Source organism: Mustela nigripes, chromosome X (genome assembly GCF_022355385.1).
Source record: "Mustela nigripes isolate SB6536 chromosome X, MUSNIG.SB6536, whole genome shotgun sequence".
NCBI classification, from domain to species: Eukaryota; Metazoa; Chordata; class Mammalia; order Carnivora; family Mustelidae; genus Mustela; species Mustela nigripes.
This window is the reverse complement of record NC_081575.1, coordinates 19,070,858-19,092,983: the sequence shown is the minus strand read 5'-3', so window position 1 is coordinate 19,092,983 and position 22,126 is coordinate 19,070,858. Positions and strand designations below refer to the sequence as shown.

General features: G+C 37.2%; 2 protein-coding genes across 2 annotated transcripts in view; both read right to left on the bottom strand.

Moving 5' to 3' along the window:
• IGSF1 (immunoglobulin superfamily member 1) overlaps window positions 1-22,126 on the bottom strand; it is a 510,284-nt gene that overhangs the window by 70,646 nt on the left and 417,512 nt on the right. The window lies entirely within an intron of this gene.
• LOC132006988 (olfactory receptor 5AP2-like) lies at window positions 18,630-21,696 on the bottom strand. The gene is made up of 2 exons (XM_059385169.1): window positions 21,685-21,696; window positions 18,630-19,604 (listed from the first exon to the last, which is right to left on the bottom strand). The coding sequence occupies exons 1-2, from the start codon at window positions 21,694-21,696 to the stop codon at window positions 18,630-18,632; spliced, it is 987 nt and encodes a 328-aa protein (XP_059241152.1).

Here is a 22,126-nt window from a genome sequence, read left to right as displayed (position 1 = left end):
GACCCTGAAGTGGGCTCAATCTCATGACCTGAGCCCAAATCAGAAGACAGTCACTCAAACAACTGAGCCACCCAGGTGCCCCAGAAAATAATTCTTTGAATGTTTGGAAACACACAGATGGATCATAACCCTGAAATTCATGTGTGACTTGCTTATTTAAGGTCAGCTTACATTTCCCATAGAACAACAGCAGTCCCAAATACCTGGCCATCCCAGAGAAAGTTATTTAAAGTACAAAGTTCTTGAAAAAAATTGCAGAGAAATATACTTGTTCTCTAATAACATTTGTTGCATGAATAAATGAGTGAACAAATGAAGGAATAAATGTATGGGTATAATTTACTAACACAAGCAAGGGCCTGTGCTCATTATGGTGGGAGGTGCAAAGGTGTCTCAGATATAGCTCTTGGCCTTGAGGGAAATAAAAAAAATAAAATCTTTCAGCTGGACAGCTCACCAAAGTAACTACTCTTACTTAATTGCCAGCTTGCTTGTCACAAGGGCCCAGCGGGAAGTTTTATTAAAAGATAATCCAATAAATGTTATGTAATCTTCAATACATAAAGAATACTAACCTAAGGATCACACAAGGCATCAGATCTTCGATTTTAAGTTTGTAAATTTTTCAAAAACTCAGTTTAATGAACAGTACATAATTTGTGCACAGTGAACAATTAAAACAGTATAATGAATTTTCCTTTCAACTCAGACCACTGGTCCCTCTCCCCAGGGTCAACTACTGTAAACAGTTTGTTGTGGGTGCTTCAGGAAATTTTCTATGCTTATACCAGCATTTATATACATTTACATTTTTCATATTTGCTTAAAAGTTATTGCACAGCATATAATAATTCTACAGAGCTTTTTAATTTATTTGAAAGATCATTCTGTATCTGCATACATAAATTAGTCTTATTAATTTTAACATTTGCTTAGTGCTCTGGCATATGGATAAGCCATTATTTATTTATTTTTGTTACAGAGCTTGTTTTTCTTTTTTTTTTTTTCTTTATTTTCAGCATAACAGTATTCATTGTTTTTGCACCAAACCCAGTGCTCCATGCAATCTGTGCCCTCTATAATACCAACCACCTGGTACTCCGACCTCCCACCCCCCGCCCCTTCAAAACCCTCAGATTGTTTTTCAGAGTCCATAGTCTCTCATGGTTCACCTCCCCTTCCAATTTCCCCCAACTCCCTTCTCCTCTCTATCTCCCCATGTCCTCCATGCTATTTGTTATGCTCCACAAATAAGTGAAACCATATGATAATTGACTCTCTCTGCTTAACTTATTTCACTCAGCATAATTTACTCCAAAGATACAGATGTAGTGAAAAGGAGGGCCATCTGTACCCCAATGTTTATAGCAGCAATGGCCACAGTCACCAAACTGTGGAAAGAACCAAGATGCCCTTCAACAGACGAATGGATAAGGAAGATGTGGTCCATATACACTATGGAGTATTATGCCTCCATCAGAAAAGAGATTATGCAGAGCTTGTTTTTCTAAGAAATAAAATATTATAAGTACATTGAAAATTCCTTTTGTTTCCAACCCCATTTCTCTTGAGCCCCAGAGACATCCATTATCCTACATTTAATGTGTATCCCCCATGTTTATGCTTCTATCCTTCTACTACATATGAATGTATCTATAAGCAATACATGATAATATTTTGTATGTTTTAAATTTTGCACAAAAGTCACCATAACTTTTTGCAACTTTCTTTCTTCCCCCCAACTCTACATTTGTTTTTTTCCAAACCTATCCCTGTAGATTCATGTAGCTCTCATTTACTCATTGGTGTTTTACCCTGTGGGTTTGTCTTTCCTTACAGCTTACTTGCTAAAATGCATAGTCCCACAACTGGAATTTTTTTCTCAAATTCTTGCTTTGAGGTTGCACTGGATGGATTAATAAAAGGATAAAAATTTCTTATGAATTGAAAACCTATAAATGTTTTGGTCTAGAAGAGGATGTTAATAAACTTTAGTCATTACAAACAATGTTGCCTTAAATATCCTTGAATATGTTTCTTGGATTTCTTTAAGACACCTAAGTGTTGAATTGTTGGTGCAGAGTATACTAATATTTTCATATTCACTAGGTACAACCAAACTGCTCTCTAAAGTGGGTGTAAAAACACACTTTCCCACAAGCATGTATAACAATATCTATTTCCTCACATTCTTGCCTACATATGATATTAGCAACTGCTTTTATTTGAGGCAATCTGATGTCTATGTGATGGTATCTCTGTGCTAATTTAATTTGCATTTTCCTGATTATTAGCAAGGATAAAAGCATGTTTCCTCTTCTGTAAATTGGACAACAATAATATGTTGTCCATTTTAGTTTGGATTTTTTTTTTTTTACTAAGGGTTGTCATTTATGTAGTTTTTATCTGTCTGGTATATATTTGTTGCAGATGTCTTCTCCAAGTCTGTAAGTTGCCTATTAACTTTGCTTATTATAATATAACAAAAAAAGGTAGAGGGTTTTTTTTAATGTGGTTAAATTCATCAATCATTTACTATTTGTGTTGTTTGTGTCTTATTCAAGAAATCCTTTCCTAACTTGATACTATATATTATTCTAAATTTTTTTTAAATGCAAAAATTTTTACAAACATTTAGTTATTAAATCCATATAGAATTCATTTATGTATATGATACAATTTAGGAAACAAATTTTATTTGTTCTAGTGTAAACAAACAATTATTCTTATGCCATCTATTGAATAATCCATCCTTTCCTCTCATGATCTATAATGCTAGTTCTGTCATATATCAAGGTTACTTACTTTCTCAGATTTAAGTCAGAGTCTCTCTGCTTGCCTCTCTCTACATAAATACTACACTCTTTTAATTAGTTGTCTAAGTCTTGATATCTATAAGTCTTTCCTATTTGTGCTTCTTTATAATTGTCTTGAATATTCTTGGACCTTTAATTTTTCATATGAATTTTAGAATAAGCTTGTTAAGTTCCCTTAAAAATCCGTTTGCAACTTTGTTTGGAATTTCACTGAACTTACAGATTATTTTTTGGGATTGTGGACATCTTTAAGTTAATGAGTTTTCCTATATGTAACATGATATTTATATCCCTTTATTGAAGTCTTTTATGTCCTTCAACAGTGCTTACAATATTTTCCATAAGGATCATGGGCATCTTTTCTTAGATTTATAGTTAGTTACTTAATAGTGTTGCTTGCTGTTGCAAATGGTAGCTTTTTTTGTACATTAAAAAAAATTTTATTTATATATATATTTTTAAAATTTTTATTTATTTTTAAATTTCTTTTCAGTGTTCCAGAATTCATTGTTTATGCACCACACTCAGTGCTCCATGCAATACATGCCCTCCATAATACCCAACACCAGCCTCACCCTTCCAGCCCTCTCCCCTCCAAAATCCTCAGCTAGTTCACCAGAGTCCAGTCTCTCATGGTTCATCTCCCTCTCCAATTTCCCCCAACTCACTTCTCCTCTCCATCTCCCCTTGTCCTCCATGTTATTTGTTATGCTCCACAAATAAATGAAACCATATGATAATTGACTCTCTCTGCTTGACTTATTTCACTCAGCATAATCTCTTCCAGCCCACCCATGTGCATACAAAAGTTGGGTATTCATTCTTTCTAATGGAGGCATAGTACTCCATAGTATATATGGACCACATCTTCTTTATCCATTCGTCCACTGAAGGGCATCTTGGTTCTTTCCACAGTTTGGTGACTGTGGACATTGCTGCTATGAACATTGGGGTACAGATGGCCCTTCTTCTCACTATATCTGTATCTTTGGGGTAAATACCCAATAGTGAAATTGCAGGGTCATAGGGAAGCCCTATTTTTAATTTCATAAGGAATCTCTGCACTGTTTTCCAAAGTGACTGCACCAACTTGCATTCCCACCAACAGTGTAAGAGGGTTGCCCTTTGTCCACATCCTCTCCAACTCTTGTTGTTTATTATCTTGTTAATTTTGGCCATTCTAACTCGTGTAGGTGGTATCTCAATGTGGTTTTGATTTGAATCTCCCTGATGGCTAGTGATGATGAATATTTTTTCATGTGTCTGTTAGCCATTTGTATGTCTTCATTGGAGAAGTGTCTGTTCATGTCTTCTGCCCATTTTTTTGACATGATTATCTGTTTTGTATGTGTTGAGCTTGAGGGGTTCACAGTAGAAGAAAAGTTGAACAACTTTTCCCAATCTGGGGAACGGAACCAGTGTTCATGTCATAGAGGCAAAAAGGTCTCCCCCCACCAAGATCACAGAATCTAGAAAGACTTCGAGACATCTGATTGTAAATATGATCAATCTTAATTTTATACAGGAGCTCTTGAAAGCAGCTATGGGAAAAAGATTCAGTATGTACAAAGGAAGGTCCATCAGAATAACATCAGACCTGTCCACAGAATGCTGGCAAGCCAGAAAGGGCTGGCAAGATGTATTCAGGGCACTAAATGAAAAGAACTTGAAGCCAAGAATACTTTATCCAGCAAGACTGACGTTCAAAATGGATGGAGAGCCTCCAGGACCAACAAGGTTTAAAAGAGTATGTGACCACCAAGCTGGCACTACAAGAAATATTAAGGGGATTCTATAAAAGAAGAAAGAACCCAAGAGTATCATTGAACAGAAATTTATGGAGACAATCTATAGAAACAAGGACTTCACAGGAAACACGAGGTCAATAAAAACGTATCTCTCAATAATCACTCTCAATGTGAATAGCCTAAACATTCCCATAAAATGGCACAGGGTTGCAGATTGGAGAAAATGACAGGACCCATCCATATGTTGTCTACAAGAGACCCATTTTGAACCCAAGGATACATCCAGACTGAAAGTGAAGGGATGAAGAAGCATCTTTTATGCCAGTGGGCCTCAAAAGAAGGCTGTGGTAGTGATTCTCATATCAGATAAATTAGATTTTATACTGAAGCCTGTAGTCAGAGATACAGAAGGACACTACATCATTCTTAAAGCGTCTATCCACCAAGAAGATCTAACAATTGTAAATATTTATGCCCCCAATATGGAAGCAGCCAACTACATAAGACAACTGTTAATCAAGATAAAGAGTTATATTGATATGAATACATTAATAGTAGGGGATCTTAACACGCCAGTCTCGGTAATAGACAGATCATCCAAGCAGAAAATCAATAAAGAAACAAGAGCACTGGATGACACATTGGACCAGATGGATCTCATAGATATACATAGAACATTCCACTCTAAAACAACAGAATACTCATTCTTCTCAAGTGCACATGGAAACTTCTCCAGAATAGACCACATACTGGGTCACATATCAGGACTCAACCGATACCAAAAGACTGACACTATTCCCTGCATAGTCTCAGATCACAGTGCTTTGAAACTGGAGCTCAATCACAAGGAAAAGTTCAGAAGGAACTCAAACACCTGGAAGCTAAAAAAACCTTGCTTAAGAATGTTTGAATCAACCAGGAAATCAAAGAAGAACTTAAACAATTCATGGAAACCAATGAGAATGAAGACACTTCAGTCCAAAATCTATGGGATCCTGCAAAAGCAGTCCTAAGGGGGAAATACGTAGCCCTCCAAGCCTCCCTCAAAAAAATAGAAAAATCCAGAATACATCAGCTGTCTTTACACCTTAAAGAACTGAAGAATCAATTAAAAATTAAGCCAACCCCACACACAAGAAGGGAAATAATGAATATTAGAGCAGAGATCAATGAGACAGAAACTAGAGATACAGAAGAACGCATCAATGAAACTAGAAGCTGGTTTTTTGAAAGAACCAATAAAATTGAAAAAACCATTGGCCAAACTAATCCAAAAGAAAATAGAGAAGACTCAAATTATTAAAATTATGAATGAAAAGGGAGAGATCACGACTAACATCAAGGAAATAGAAACAATCATCAGAAATTATTATTATCAGCAGTTTTATGCCAATAAGTTAAGCAACCTAGATGAAATGGATGCATTCCTGGAAACCTTTAAACTTCCAAAACTGGATCAGGAAGAAATTGACAACCTGGATAGACCAATATCTAGTAACGAGATTGAAACAGTGATCCAAAAACCTCCCAAAAAACAAGAGCTCGGGACCTGATGGATTCCCTGGGGAATTCTACCAAACTTTCAAAGAAGAAATAACACCTGTGCCCCTGGGGATAAAAATATATGTTTATAAAAAATAAAAAATTATATTAAAAAAAAAGAAATAACACCTATTCTCCTGAAGCTGTTTCAAAAAATGAAGCAGAAGGAAAACTTCCAGACTCTTTTTATGAAGCCAGCATTACCCTGATCCCCTAACCAGACAAAGACCCCACAAAAAAGGAGAATTTCAGACCAATATCCCTGATGAATATGGATGCTAAGATTCTCAACAAGATCCTAGCTAATAGGATCTAACAGTACATTAAAAAGATCATCCACCATGACCAGGTGGGATTTATCCATGGGTTGCAAGGGTGGTTCAGCATTCACAAATCAATCAGTGTGATAGAACAAACCAATAAAAGAAGAGAGAAGAAACACATGGTCCTCTCAGTTGATTCAGAAAAAGCATTTTACAAGATACAGCATCCGTTCCTAATTAAAACTCTTCAAAGTATAGGGATGGAGGAATATTCCTCAACTTCATAAAATCTATCCATGAAAACTCACAGTGAATATCATCCTCAATGGGGAAAGCTGACAGCCTTCCCTTTGAGATCAAGAACATGACAAGGATGTCCACTCTCACCACTCTTGTTCAACATAGTGTTAGAAGTCCTAGCAACAGCAATCAGACAACAAAGAGAAGTAAAAGGTATTCAAATTGGAATGAAGAAGTCAATCTCTCTCTCTTTGCAGATGACATGATACTTTATATGGAAAACCCAAAAGACTCCACCTCCAAACTACTAGAACTCATACAGCAATTCAGTAATGTGGCAGGATACAAAGTCAATGTACAGAAATCAGTTGTTTTCTTATACACTAACAATGAAAATACAGGAAGGGAAATTAGAGAATTGATTCTATTTACTATAGCACCAAGAATGACAAGATAACCTGGGAATAAACCTAACGAAAGAGGTAAAGGATCGGTACTTGAGGAACTACAGAACACTCATGAAAGAAATTGAAGAAGAAACAAAAAGATGGAAGACCATTCCATGCTCATGGATCAGAAGAATAAACATTGTTAAAATGTCTATACTGCCTAGAGCAATCTATACTTTCAATGCCATCCCAATCAAAATCCCACTCATTTTTCAAAGAGCTAGAGCAAACAATCCTAAAATTTGTATGGAATCAGAAGAGACCCCGAATTGCTAAGGAAATGTTGAAAACAAAAACAAAACAAAAACAAAAACAAAAACAAAAAACTGAGGGCATCACATTGTCTGATTTCAAGCTTTACTAAAAAGCTGTGATCACTAAGATAGCACGGTACTGGCACAAAAACAGACACACAGACCAGTGGAACAGAGTAGAGAGTCCAGATATAGACCCTCAACTTTATGTTCAACTAATCTTCAACAAAGCAGGAAAAATATACAGTGGAAAAGAGATCGTCTCTTCAATAAATGGTGCTGGGAAAATTGGATAGCTATGTGTAGAAGAATGAAACTCAACCATTCTCTTACACCATGCACAAAGGTAAACTCAAAATGGTTAAAAGACCTCCACGTGAGGCAGGAATCCATCAGAATTCTAGAGGAGAACATAGGCAGTAACCTCTTTGACATCACCCACAGCAACTTCTTTCAAGACATGTCTCCAAAGGCAAAGGAAACAAAAGCGAAGATGAACTTTGGGACTTCATCAAGATCAAAATCTTCTGCACAGCAAAGGAAACAGTCAACAAAACAAAGAGGCAACCCACGGAATGGGAGAGGATATTCGCAAATGACAGTACAGACAAAGGGCTGATATCCAAGATCTATGAAGAACACCCGCAACTCGACACACAAAAAACAGGTAGCTTTTTTTTAGATCTTATTTATTTATTTGACAGAGAGAGAGAGAGAGAGAGAGAGAGAGCGTGCACTGTAGAGGGAGCAGCAGAGGCAGAGGGAGAAGCAGGAAATCTGCTGAGCAGGGAGCCCGATGTGGGACTCGATCCCAGGACCCTAGGATCATGACCCGAGCTGAAGTTAGTTTCCTAATGAACTGAGCTACCCAGGTGCCCTGGTAGCTTTATTTTAACTAGCTTTATTGAGGTATAATTTATAAACAATAAAATTCACAAATTATAATGTGATGAGTCTTGACAATTGAATACAGTTGTGTAATTGTCATTATATTCAAGACCTAGGACACTTCCACCACTCCATAAAGTTTCCTCATGCCCCTTAAAGTTAGTGTCTTACACCCACACTGGGTCCTTGGCAACCACTGACATATATCCCGTCACAATAATATAACTTCTAGAATTTCATATAGGTGGAATTGTATAGTATATAGTCCTTTATGATTTTTACTCAGCTTAATGTTTTTGAAATTACCTATGTTTTTGTTTGTTTCAGTAGTTTCCTTTTTATCGCTGAATAGTGTTCTTTTGTATAGATGTACAAGTTTGTTGATCCATTCACCAGCTCATGGCTGTTTCCAGGTTTTGGCTGTAATAAAGGAAGCTATTATAAACATTCACATGACAAGTCTTTGTGGGAACATGTTTTCATTTCTCTTGGGCAAATTCCAAGAGTAGAATTGCTGGGTCATGTTGTAAATGTATGTTTAACTTTGTAAAATATTGCCCATCTGTTTTATAAAGTGGTTATACCATTTTGCATTCCCACCAGCAATGTATTCAAGTTTTAGTGATTGTCACACATCCTCAACAACACTTGACATTATACATTTTTAAAATTTTAGTCAGTGAATGGTAACTTGTAAAAATTATATCTTCTAATTGTTTTTGCTACCACATAGGACTATTTTTTAAAGACTTATTTATTTGAGAAAGAGAGAGAGAGAGAGAGCATGCATGCATGGGAGGGGCAGAAGGAGAGGAAAACAATCTCAAGCAGACTCCCTGCTGAGTGCCAAGTTCAAGGCTGGACCTTATGACCCTGAGATCAGACTTGAGCCAAAACCAAATGCCAGACATTAAACTGACTGAGCCACCCAGGCACCCCAACTACTTTATAGGACTATTATTGATTTTTTAATTTAAAATCGATTAGCCAACATATAGTACATTAGTCTCAGATAGTGTTCAACAATTTATCAGTTGCTTATTACACCAAGTGCTCATCATGTCATATTACCAGTTTTTGAAAAACAACTTCTATGTAGCAACCTTGATTAACTCCTTAAATAGTTAAAATTTATTTGTCTGAAAATTCTCTTTTGTTTTCCGTGTAGCCAGTTAGATAACACATGAATAATGATTCTTTCTTTCCAATACTTAAATATATTTCTATTCCTTGTCTTATTGAATTGATAATGATCTTTCCAATGCAATGTTAAATGATAACTTGGAGAGGGGGTATCTTCTCCAGTACAAAAACACTTCTGAAGTTTCTGCATTAACTATACTGTTTATTGTGAGTTTTGGTAAATGTCCTTTGTCAGAATAAACTTTTCCCTTTATTCTTGAGTTGTTTAGGTTTGTTTGTTTGTTTTTTGTCCACAGAGAGATGCTGAATTTCATTTGATTTTTTAAATCCACTGAGATGAGTACAGATTGTCTTTCTTCGATCAGCTTAAGTAGTGACTTGTAGTAATGGATTTTCTAAAATTAGACTATTCCTTAATTACTGAAATTAAGCCTATTTGATCATATTGTACTTTTTAAATATATTTGTTAAGTTCAATTAACTGGTATTTTAACTAGGCCTTTTTGAGACTTATCAAAAGTGAGATTGTAGTATAATATTTCATTTTTGTAACAAGCTCTCCTGGCTTTTGTATCAAGGTTTTACTAAATTCATAAAATGAATTGGACAACTTTTCTTCTTTTTCTGTTCTCCAGAATATTTTATATAATGTAGAGATTATCTGTTCTTTTTTTTTTTTAAAAGATTTTATTTATTTTATTCGACAGAGAGAGAGATCACAAGTAGGCAGAGAGGCAGGCAGAGACAGAATGGGAAATAGGCTCCCTGCTGAGCAGAGAGCCTGATGTGGGGCTCGATCCCAGGACACTGAGATCATGACCTGAGCCGAAGGCAGCAGCTTAATCCACTGAGCCACCCAGGCGCCCCAGAGATTATCTGTTCTTTAGTAGTTTGATAAAACCTTCCTCCCTGGGATTTGTGACTTTAAAGGCAGAGATGTTGGTTACTAATTGAATTTCTTTAGTGTCTGATGGTCTACTCATTTTTTAATTTCTTCTTGAATAAAATTGTTGATTTGAATTTTTCTGTGGAATTGTATATGTCATCAGAGTTTTCACATTGATTGGCATAAAATATTTTATAGCATACTCTTATTATTTTAAAAATATGAATATTTATTTAATAATGCCATTTTCATTGCTAATAATGGTTATTCAGGTCTTGATTCTTTTTTCACTTACTTAATCTTATCATAGTATTGCTTATTTATTAACTTTTCTAAAAAATTAGGTTTTGGTTTTATTAAGCATTTTTAATTTTGTTTCCTATTTTATTAATTTTTCTTTTGATATTTATTTCCTTTCTTGTACTTTCTTCTGGTTTACTTCATGGTTCTTTTCTAACTTCTGGCATCAAATTCTTAACATATTAATATTCAGTTATTTTGTTCCATATGGCACACATTGTGCCATATCAGTTGAAATATCATATCAGTTACACTCTGCAATTTGATATCTGTCATTAAGTAACAATTGTCTGTAGTTAATTTTTTTCTTTATCCCATTTAGAAGAAATTTTTGTCCAAATACATGGAGATTTTTAAAATAATGCTGCAATACACATGGAGATGTGTGCATCTTTTCAAATTAGTGTTTTCATTTTCTTTGGGTAAATACTCAGTAGTGAAATTATTGGGTTATATGGGATTTTTTTAAAGAGATATAGAAAAAGAGAGAGAAGAGGGGCAGAGGGAAAAGGAAAGGGAGAATCTGGAGCAGATTTCATGACCCCAAGATCATGACCTGAGAGACAATCAAGAGTCAGACACTTATCCAATGAGCCATGCAGGCAACCCTGGATTATATGATATTTCCATTTTTGATTTTAGGGGGAAACTCCATACTATTTTTCACAGTGGTTGTATGAGCTTACATTCCCACCAACAATGCACAAGTGTTCCTGTTCCTGTACATCCAATTTTTGGATATTTTTTAGTAACTTCTATTTTATTGCATCTTTACAAGAATGTTATTAATATGATACTGCTTATTTGGAATTTATCGAGACTTCCTTTGATACTTGTGTTCTAGTTTTGTAAATATGATTGAAAATAATATATATTCTATATTTTGGGGCCCAGGATTAGATATGTATTGTGTACGTGTATTAACTCAAACTTCATAATTGTGCTGAACAGATACTGGGATTGTAACCACCCAATCAACCAAAGGTGCTCTTTTTTGGTCATTATTACTATTATACATATTATTAGTAAGTCAAAGCCCTGCCCTCAAGATGGCTTAGTTTTGGAGGGTGAAGCATATCAGCCAAAATAAACCCCAAGCAAGAAATACTACAAGTTGAATAGGTCATATTACCTAGGCAAGACCAGTGATAATTAGGAATCATCCTATTCACCAAGAAAAGCAGTTGCTTCTAGAATGAGCATGTCTTAGTAGCTTTCTTCAGGTCATCTAAGGGAGAATGGTTTTGGGGGTAGTGTGAGCAATAATAAAACAAGGCAGGGGTCAGACCTCAGAATCCTTGCTTTAGCTAAGTGGGTCTCTAGGGCCCTAGAGCCTCATGAATTTGAAGGACACATGGCTACTGTTAAGATATTTAAAAATTCTAGACACTACCAAGGGACATTTTTTTTAAATATGTTCCCGGAGGTTTTGGTACTTTTCCTATGTGGAATGGTATTTTCTGAAGTATCTGAGCAAGAGGCTGTTGGAAAAGCTCTCTTTCTCCTTCCTGGATCATTTCAGGAAAGGGTCCTAAGAAGAAACCAGATGATACGGTGACCCTCCACTTCCATCTGTACATTTTCTGAAAGAATGAGATGGCAAGACTTTTCAGGATATTTTTTCTTCCTTCCTACCTTCCATTCTCCCTCCCTACTCCCCTCCTTCCCTTCTTCCCTCCCTCTTTCTTTCCTCCTTCCTTCCTTTCCTTTCCTTTCCTGCTTAAAACTTTTCTTCCCTCCTTCTCTCTTTCTCCAAACCTCACACCCTTCCTTCCTGCCTGCCTGAGTTCCTAATTTTTCTTTATGTTGTGCTTCAGATATGTTCAGAGAACTTAATCTAAACAAAATATGTTGCTATTCACTCACTTCAGTGTTCATTGTACAGTATCTTGATGTCAGAGAGTACATGAGAAGTCTAGGATTTAAAGAAAGTGAAGTGATCACCCTGATGCAGACTGGTAAAGTAGTTTAAAACACAGGCTCTGAATTCAGTCTTGAGTTTGAAATTCTAACTCCGCCCCATATAGGCTGTGTATGAATGACTGAGTTCATCACCACTTCTCTGATACTTCTTTTCCTCATATATAAAATCAATATAAAATTAGGTTGTTGAACCCATAGAATGTGCAATACTAAGAGTGAACCTTCATATAAACTATGGCTTTTGGATTATGATGTGTCATTGTAGGTTCTACAATTGTAACAAATGTACCATTCTGCGGGTGGATGTTGGTAATGTGGAATGTGTATGAAGGACCAGAGAGAATATGGGAACCTTCTGTACCTTCCCTCAGTTTTGCTATGGACCTAAAAGTGCTCTAAAAACAAAGTCTTAATTAAAAAAACATATATCAGGTTGTTGTGATAACCAAATGAGATAATCTGAGGACTTACCATAGTGTCTGGCATTTAGTAAGCTCACAATAAATGTCAGCTCCCTTCTTCTTTCTTAAAATCATACCTAGTTATCTCTGTCCTGCTTTGAGCTCCACACAAACCCTCTTCAATTGTGCATCAACTATGTACTACAGGCCCTAATTTTTTATTTAATGTACACTTATTTTTTCATGGCTCACTAGTACTGGGAAAGACAAATATAGATGTGACCCATTACCTCCAGGAATTTTAATTTAGTTAGGAATATAACACATGTACACATACATCAAATCAATAGAAATCAATGGATTTACAAATGTTGAGTTATAATTCTGGGGGCAGAGGCATAGGAAAAGATCAGATTGGAAGTTAATATTGAAAAGGAGGTAGAATATTGACAAAGAAAAGGGGATAGATTACTAACACACTTCTGGACATTTTGGAGGGTTCAAAAGTAAACATATATGCCCATGGAAAAGTCCAATGATGTAGTACACACAAATCCATTATTCTTCCCATAAACATTTATTAAATGCCAACTTGGTCCCAGGTATGAGGTTACATAGTTCTGAGACACCTTGGTTTTCCCCTCTAAGGCATACAATCTAGTAGAGGAAGAAAGATATGATTGTAAGAAAAGTGGAATAGAATAAGGCAGTTTAGGAGTATAGGATGATTGCATGCTACAATCATTTGTCCTAAAATTCCAAGGAAAAAGTAAACACTTCTGATTAGAAATATGAGGAGGATTCTTCACTGATGAAAAGTGACAGACTTGTAAATGAGGAAAGTTGTAAGTCTAAAAGGGAGGATATGACATGCAGGAAAGGGAAGAGGAGCTGTAAAAGGTAAGGTCTGAGAGGCTAGATTCTAACTGTAGAGGCCTTGTAGGTTAAGGGATTTGGACTTTATTCTCAGGACAATTAAGAGCTATTGAAGAGTTTGAAGTAGAACAGCGATGTGGTCAGATTTCTGTTTAGACTAATCATAAGGCAGCAGTGCGGAGAAAAATCAGTCAGGGACAAGCCTGGGGACAGTAAGACCAGTTAGGAGAATATTGCAATTTTCCAGGCAAATGATAAAATAGAAAAAAGCCTGCTCTAAGACAGAGGAATTCCTAGTATAGTGTCAACATGCAAAATTCTTCTTTATGTCTGGCTGCCTTTAGACTCAAAGTGACTTCATTAGGTTGCACTTGTTTAGATCTTACCCAAACTAACTTGAACATAAGTTTTCCATCAGGAAATAATTCCTCAATGACCCCTTGTGGCCAAGGACTCAAAATTTGTTAGCTGTCTAGGCAATTTGAGATATGTGAACTGGAGACAGAGAACAGAGTAAAGATTTATGGAGGCCTTAGCCTCCAAAAATATGACTTTTACCACAACTCTAAGCAACCATATGCTCAAAGCCATCTGAGGTTAAATTAGGGAAACCAAAGCTCTGTTTGAAACTTACCCACCTATGGTAGCAAGGGATTGACTAGATATTAATAAGACCTTCAAAGAAGGTATACAGGCCCTTCCCAACCATCTCCACATTTTCTTAATATCTTTTGTGTTTACCCAACTATCTCCCCAATTTAATCAATATCTTTTGCTTATAACTTTGCCCATTCTGCCAAACCAGCTCTCTGAGCATCTAGATTCTTCTGTCTTAGTCTTTGATTTCCAATTCTCCCCATTCCCTTCATTACTCAGCCATTCCTACCACTCCTTACTCTTTATAGACGTTATTCAAACTACCCACCTCTTTCTAGATACTCTCTTGTGAACCCACTCATCTTGATTCCATTGACTTGAGTCCTAGCCTCACAACTTATATTTCTTGCTGCTTGTTGATAGGCATCCTAGTAATCCAGGGGGTGATACAGTAAAGTGGAAAGAATATAAGCTCTTTGGACAAGCAGCCCTGATTCAAATCTTGTATTCCCCATTCTTTAGCTATGTGACCTTGAGTGGTCACTTAACCATTTTTAATTACAATATTATCATCCATAAAATGGGAGCAACAATTATACCAACATTACAGAGTTCTTGGCAGGTTTATGAAACAACAGATTTAGCATTTAGTACATAGAAAAATCTCAATAAATGTCAATTAAATTTTTGTGCTATTTTATTTTATTTTATTTTATTTCTCCAGTGTTCCAAGATTCATTGTTTATGCACCACACCCAGTGCTCCATGCAATATGTGCCCTCCTTAATACCCACCACCAGGCTCACCCAACCCCCCACACTCCTCCCCTCCAAAACCCTCAGTTTCTGAGTCCACAGTCTCTCATATTTCATCCCCCCCTCTGATTTCCCCCAACTCACTTCTCCTTTCCAACTCAATGTCCTCAGTGTTATTCCTTATATTCCACAGGTAAGTGAAACCATATGACAGTTGACTTTCTCTACTTGATTTATTTCACTGAGCATAATCTCCTCCAGTTCTGTAATTGTTGATACAAAAGTTGGGTATTCATCCTTTCTGATGGGGGTATAATATTCTGTTGTATATATGGGCCATAGTTTCTTTATCCATTCATCTGTTGAAGGGCATCTTGACTCTTTCCACAGTTTGGTGACTGTGGCCATTGCTGCTATGAACTTTGGGGTACAGATGGCCCTTCCTTTCCCTGCATCTGTATCTTTGGGGTAAACACCCAGTAGTGCAGTTGCAGGGTCATAGGGTAGCTCTATTCTTATTTTTTTTATTTTTTATTTTTTAAAGATTTTATTTATTTATTTGACACAGAGAGAAAGAGAGATCACAAATAGGCGGAGAGGCAGATAGAGAAAGAAGGGGAAGCAGGCTCCCTGCTGAGCAGAGAGCCCGATGCGGGGCTCAATCCCAGGACCCTGAGATCATGACCTGAACGGAAGGCAGAAGCTTTTCCCACTGAGCTACCCAGGGCCCACAATGTAGCTCTATTTTTAATTTCTTAAGGGACCTCCACACTGTTTGCCAATGTGGCTGCACCAACTTGCATTCCCACCAACAGTGTAAGAAGGTTCCCTTTCTCCACATCCTCTCCAACACTTGTTTTCCGTACTGTTAATTCTTGCCATTTTAACTGGTGTAAGGTGGTATCTCAATGTGGTTATGATTTGAATTTCCTTGATGGCTAATGAGGATGAATATTTTTTCATGTGTCTGTTAGCCATTTGTATGTCTTCTTTGGAGAAGTGTCTGCTCATGTCTTTCGCCCATTTTTTGACATGATTATCTATTTTTTGGGTGTTGAGTTTGAGGAGTTCTTTATAGATCTTGTATATTGGCCCATTGTCTGTACTGTCATTGGCGAATATCTTCTCCCATTCCGTGGGTTGCCTCTTTGTTTTGTTGACTATTTCCTTTGCTGTGCAGAAGATTTTTATCTTGATGAAGTCCCAAAAGTTCATTTTTGCTTTCATTTCCTTTGCCTTTGGAGACATGTCTTGAAAGAAGTTGCTGTGGGATCGAAGAGGTTACTGCCTATGTTCTCCTCTAGGATTCTGATGGATTCCTGCCTCACGTGGAGGTCTTTTATCCATTTTGAGTTTATCTTTGTGTATGATGTAAGAGAATGGTCGAGTTTCATTCTTCTACATATAGCTATCCAATTTTCCCAGCACCATTTATTTATTTTTTTAAAATTTATTTGATAGACAAGTAGGCAGAGAGGCATGCAGAGAGAGAAAGGAAGGGAAGCAGGCTCCCCGCCGAGCAGAGAGCCCAACATGGGGCTCAATCCCAGAACCCTGGGATCATGACCTGAGCTGAAGGTAGAGGCTTTAACCCACTGAGCCACCCAGGTGCCCCCCCAGCACCATTTATTGAAGAGACTTTTTTCCACTGTATATTTTTCCTGATTTGTTGAAGATTATTTGACCATAGACTTGTAGGTCCATATCTGGACTCTCTACTCTGTTCTACTGGTCTATGTGTCTGGGATGCAAGGGTAGTTCAACATTCACAAGTCAATCAATGTTATAGAACAAATCAATAATAGAAGAGAGAAGAACCACATGGTCCTCTCAATTAATTCAGGAAAAGAATTTGACAAAATACAGCAACCATTCCTGATTAAAACTCTTATAACTTCATAAAATCTATGAAAAACCCGTAGTGAATATCATTCTCAATGGGGAAAAGCTGACAGCCTTCCTTTTGAGATCAGGAACACGACAAGAATGCCCACTCTCACAACTCTTGTTCAACATAGTATTAGAAGTCCTAGCAACATCAATCAGAAAACAAAAAGAAATAAAAAGTATTCGAATTGGCAAAGAAGTCAAACTCTCTCTCTTTGCAGATGACATGATACTTTATATGGAAAACCCAAAAGACTCCACCTTCAAACTACTAGAACTCATACAGCAATTCAGTAATGTGGTAGGATACAAAGTCAATGTGCAGAAATCAGTGGCTTTCTTATACACTAACAATGAAAATACAGGAAGGGAAATTAGAGAATTGATTCTATTTACTATAGCACCAAGAACCATAAGATAATTTGGAATAAACCTTACTGAAGAGGTAAAAGATCTGTACTTGAGGAACTACAGAACACTCATGAAAGAAATTGAAGAAGACACAAAATGATGGAAAAGCTTTCCATGCTCATGGATCAGAAGAATAAACATTGTTAAAATGTATATACTGCACAAAACAATCTATACTTTCAATGCCATCCTGATCAAAATTCCACCAGCATTTTTCAAATTGCTGGAACAAACAATCCTAAAATTTGTATGGAACAGAAAAGACCCTGAATTGCTAAGGAAATGCTGAAAAAGAAAAAGCTGGGAGCATCATGTTGCCTGATTTCAAACTTTACTACAAAGCTGTGATCACCAAGACAGCATAGTACTGGCACAAAAATGAATGTCAATTTAAGTAAAAAGTCATAATTTGAATGGGATCTTCTGTCTTCCTTTTTGAATGGGATCTTCTGTCTTCCCTAAATGAGTTGGAAGCTGACAAAAGATAAATAGCCATAGCTTTCTTCCTTGTGATTTGTCTCCACCTTACATTTGGTATAGGACTCTGTATGCAATAGGCATTGAATTAATTTAGTGACCTGATTAGACATGATCCAAAAGCAGAAGTAGAAAATTGGCTATGGGAAAAGAAGTAGCTCTTAGGGGACTGAATCTGTTACAAATTTTTGGAACAGATTTGCCAGAAAGGGAAAAAAGTTGGAAACCCTGGACTCAGGATAAAGAGTGAGGGTGGCATCTTGGGGTATCTGGGTGGCTCAGTAGGCTAAGTGTCTGACTCTTGGTTTGGCTAGGGTCATGACCTCATGGGTTGTGAGAGCAAGCTCAGCTCCAGTCAGGCTCCAGCTCAGCCGAGAGTCAGCTTGAAAATTTTCTCCCTCTGCCCTTCCCCCTACTCACTCACATGTGTTCTCTCTCCCAAATAAATAAATAAATATTTAATGGGGGGGGGCAGCTTGCATTATAGTGAAAGAGTGTAATGTAATAGAAAGGGAGTTTCAGAGTCAGTGCTGAATTGAAATTCAGTTCCACTGCATACATATGTGACCTTGGACAAATAACCAAAGCTCTCAGGGTCTCAGAGTCCTCATCTATAAGACGAAGATAATAATATTTGCCTTCCAGATTTATGAAGAGGATTCAAGGCATAGTCCATTTAAAATTCCTAGAATAATGCCCGAGATATTATGAGTGGCCAAATAGATGTCTCCTCCCTCCTTCTCTTTATTACCTTTTCTTTAACACATTTTATATCATGGAAATCTGAGTGTGGGGAAGGAGAATTGTGAGCCCTTCTTGAGAACACCCCCAAATGTTTCCTTTACATCTTTATTCCTCAGACTGTAGATCATGGGGTTAAGCATGGGGATGACCACTGTGTAGAATACAGAGACCAGCCTGTCTCTGCCTAGTAAGTACTCAGAGGATGGGCGCAAGTAAATGAATGCTGTGGTTCCATAGTACAGGCTGACAGCGGTCAGGTGGGAAGCACAAGTGGAGAATGTCTTGTGTTTTCCCTGGGCTGAGGGTATTCTGATGATAGCCAAGAAGACACATGCATAGGAGACTAGGATGATTATCAGGGACACAGACACATTAAAGGAACCACAGGCAAAGAGGAGAAGTTGGAGGATCCGTGTGTCAGAGCAAGAGAGTTTTAAAAGGGGAGGGATATCGCAGAAATAGTGAGTGATGACATGGGATTTACAGAAGGTCAGAGAAAAGGTTGTGCTTGTGAGAAGCACCATGTTCATCAGGCCCACTGCATAGCTGGCAGCCACTAGCTGCAAACAGAACCTTGGGGACATAATGATATGGTAGAGCAGAGGGTTGCAGATGGCCACATAGCGGTCATAGGCCATGGAAGCCAAGAGGAAGAACTCAGTGACAGCAAAGATCACAAAGCAGCTTGTCTGTATTGCACAACCAGAGAAGGAGATTGTCTGGCAACCAGAGAAAAACCCCATCAACATTTTTGGAACTGTGACTGAAGAATAACAGAAGTCAATAAAAGATAGGTTGCTGAGGAAGAAATACATGGGAGTGTGGAGTCGAAGGCTGACCACAATGAGGGCAAGGAGGCCCAGGTTTCCCACAATTGTGATTGCATAGATCAGGAAGAAGAGGGCAAAGAATATAGGCTGAAGTTGAGGATCATCAGTGAGGCCCACGAGGAAGAATTCACTCAACTTGCTGCCATTGACTGTACCTGTTAGGCCACTACAGGTCTGTAAAGGGAACACGCATGACAATAGTGAGACATGTATGGCTCAAGTCCTTAAACAGAGACCAGTGGGGTCTGGTCCTGGCTACCTAGGGCATAAACATACTGGGTATGTCGACTATGGCTTCATTCTACCTTAATCATCTCTTGCCATCCTCCAACCTATTGGATATAAGGTTTAAAGGCATGAAGATGGAATCTGGAACCAGAAGAATGGGTCTGAATCTCAACCTGGCTGCTATCGTCTCTGTGATCTTGGGCTAGTATCTTAACCAGAGTTTTCTCTGTAGGTGGGATAAAACATTAACCTTGTAAGACTGGTTGTAAAAACTAAAAGTGATGGTGGATGTGTGTACAATGTCTAGCAAGGCATGAAATAGCAGGTATTTAATGAATTCTAATTTCCTTCCTCCTTCTACACCCTTCTTTTTAACACTGAACTTGTTCTCAGCCAAAGCTTAACTTGAGCATAAAGTCCAGGACAGAAATCTTAAATATGGGAATGACACTAGAAACTTATGATTTTTTTCATTATCAGTTGTGTGTTTGAGGAACAGCAGGGGATGACTGAAGGGGGGATATCAAACAATGTAATACAAAACTAAGAGGGCTCTAAGGTCAATTTTATTGGATTAGAATCCAATTCTATGACATGCTAGCTATGTGACCTTGGGTTTAACCTATCTGAGACTCAGTTTCCTTATCTTTAAGATGAGAGTACCAAATATTTATTACTTCATTAATTCACTGTGAGGATTAAATAAGATAATTCATCTAAAGCATCTAGCTCACAATAAGCATATGGTAAATATTAGCTATTATTATGATTGGAGGAATCTCCTGGTAGGACTGTTGGAACCACACACAAGCCTCTTTCAGATTGTCCCACTTGCACCCTCCAAAGTATCCCTTCCTAACTGAGTTCCTATTACTAATCATTGTATTGAATTTTCCAGTGTGTATGTTGCAGCAGTAAAAAGGGTAAGAGCTACCACTTTTATCTAATGATTCAAAGATGGATAAAGCCAGAAACCAGGGCCTCTAAAGGGAAAGCAAACTGTCAATAGTTTCCCAGAGATTTGGTGTAAATGCTAGAACTGGGACCCAGGTGAACTGTTTACATTATTCCTCCCACTTGGAAGAGATAACAGCCTCTGACCCCTCCTTTTTCAGAAACATGGCATCCATGTCCTTATCAGAACATAGGGGGCTGTTTCGACCATAGCTCTTTGAGAAATCAGAATGTTGAATTCTTCTTAGGGCTATTTCTATCTTTGCTCTTAGTCAGGGAGATAGCCAATGTCTAGGTGTATTTTTTTTCAGTTAATTGATTGATTGATTGATTGATTATGTTCAGTTAGCCAGCATATAGCAGATCATAAGTTTTTGATGTAGTGTTCAACGATTCATTAGTTGCATATAACACCCAGTGCTGATCACAACATGTCCTCCTTAATCCCCATCACCTAGTTATTCCATCTCCCCACCTCCTTCCCTTCTGTAACCCTCAGTTTGCCTAACTGTATTTTAATATTGTTTTTCTTAAGAGCTGGGATAGTGAAGGACCATATATAGCACTGCACAGAGGATTTACATGATTGGATTTAGAGTCAGAACTCTTGGGTTTGAATTCTGGCTTGGTATTATTTTAGCTCTACAGGCTTAAGCAAGTCCTTTCTGAATCATAAAAATTTTATCTATAAAATGGGAACAATGGCACTTACTTTTCGGATTCTCACAGGATTGCTGCAAAGATCCAATGAAAGTATGTAGGAAAACACTTGTAAAGTGTGAATATAGTCAGGGTCAATACTCAGAAAGCATGCAGTGGGAAAATCAAATAAGGTTTTTAAAACTTGTATGACAATTATTAGATTGCTCCTCTGGAGCCTGCTCCTCCCTGAAACTTGCCCTGGCACCTTGGTTTTCACAACACTGACCTCCATCTTCTTGTGAGCTCCAAGTCCGACCCTGAAAGAGAAAACTAGATCAACCTCTGGCAACTTGTAAGTAAATGTCTAATGCCTTTCTGCCACTCTCAGGCTGTGCCTGCCTGCTTATAACTGGTGTTCCACTAGAGTCACCTTTATGACCATCTTTGCGAACTAAAGTTTCTACAATATATAGTACTGGTTGTTAAATTTTTATATTAATAAAATGTATATAATATTTTATATTATTATTTTTATATTATAATGACTATATTAATAGCTACCAATAATAAAGTACCTAATAAGTGTCACACATTGTACTGGATGATTAATATGAGTTATTTTACTTAATCTTCTTAAAAACCCTAGGAAATAACTATTATCATTCCTATCTTACAACCCAGGCAGCTGAGGTTGGGAGCACTGCAATGCTTTGTTCAAGATCTCCTATTATAGAGAGCACAAATTGCATGGAGCACTGGGTGTGGTGCAAAAATAATGAATACTGTTATGCTGAAAATAAATAAATTTAATTAATTAAAAAAAAAGATCTCATATCTGGTTAAATGGCAGAATCTATATTTAAATATATGTC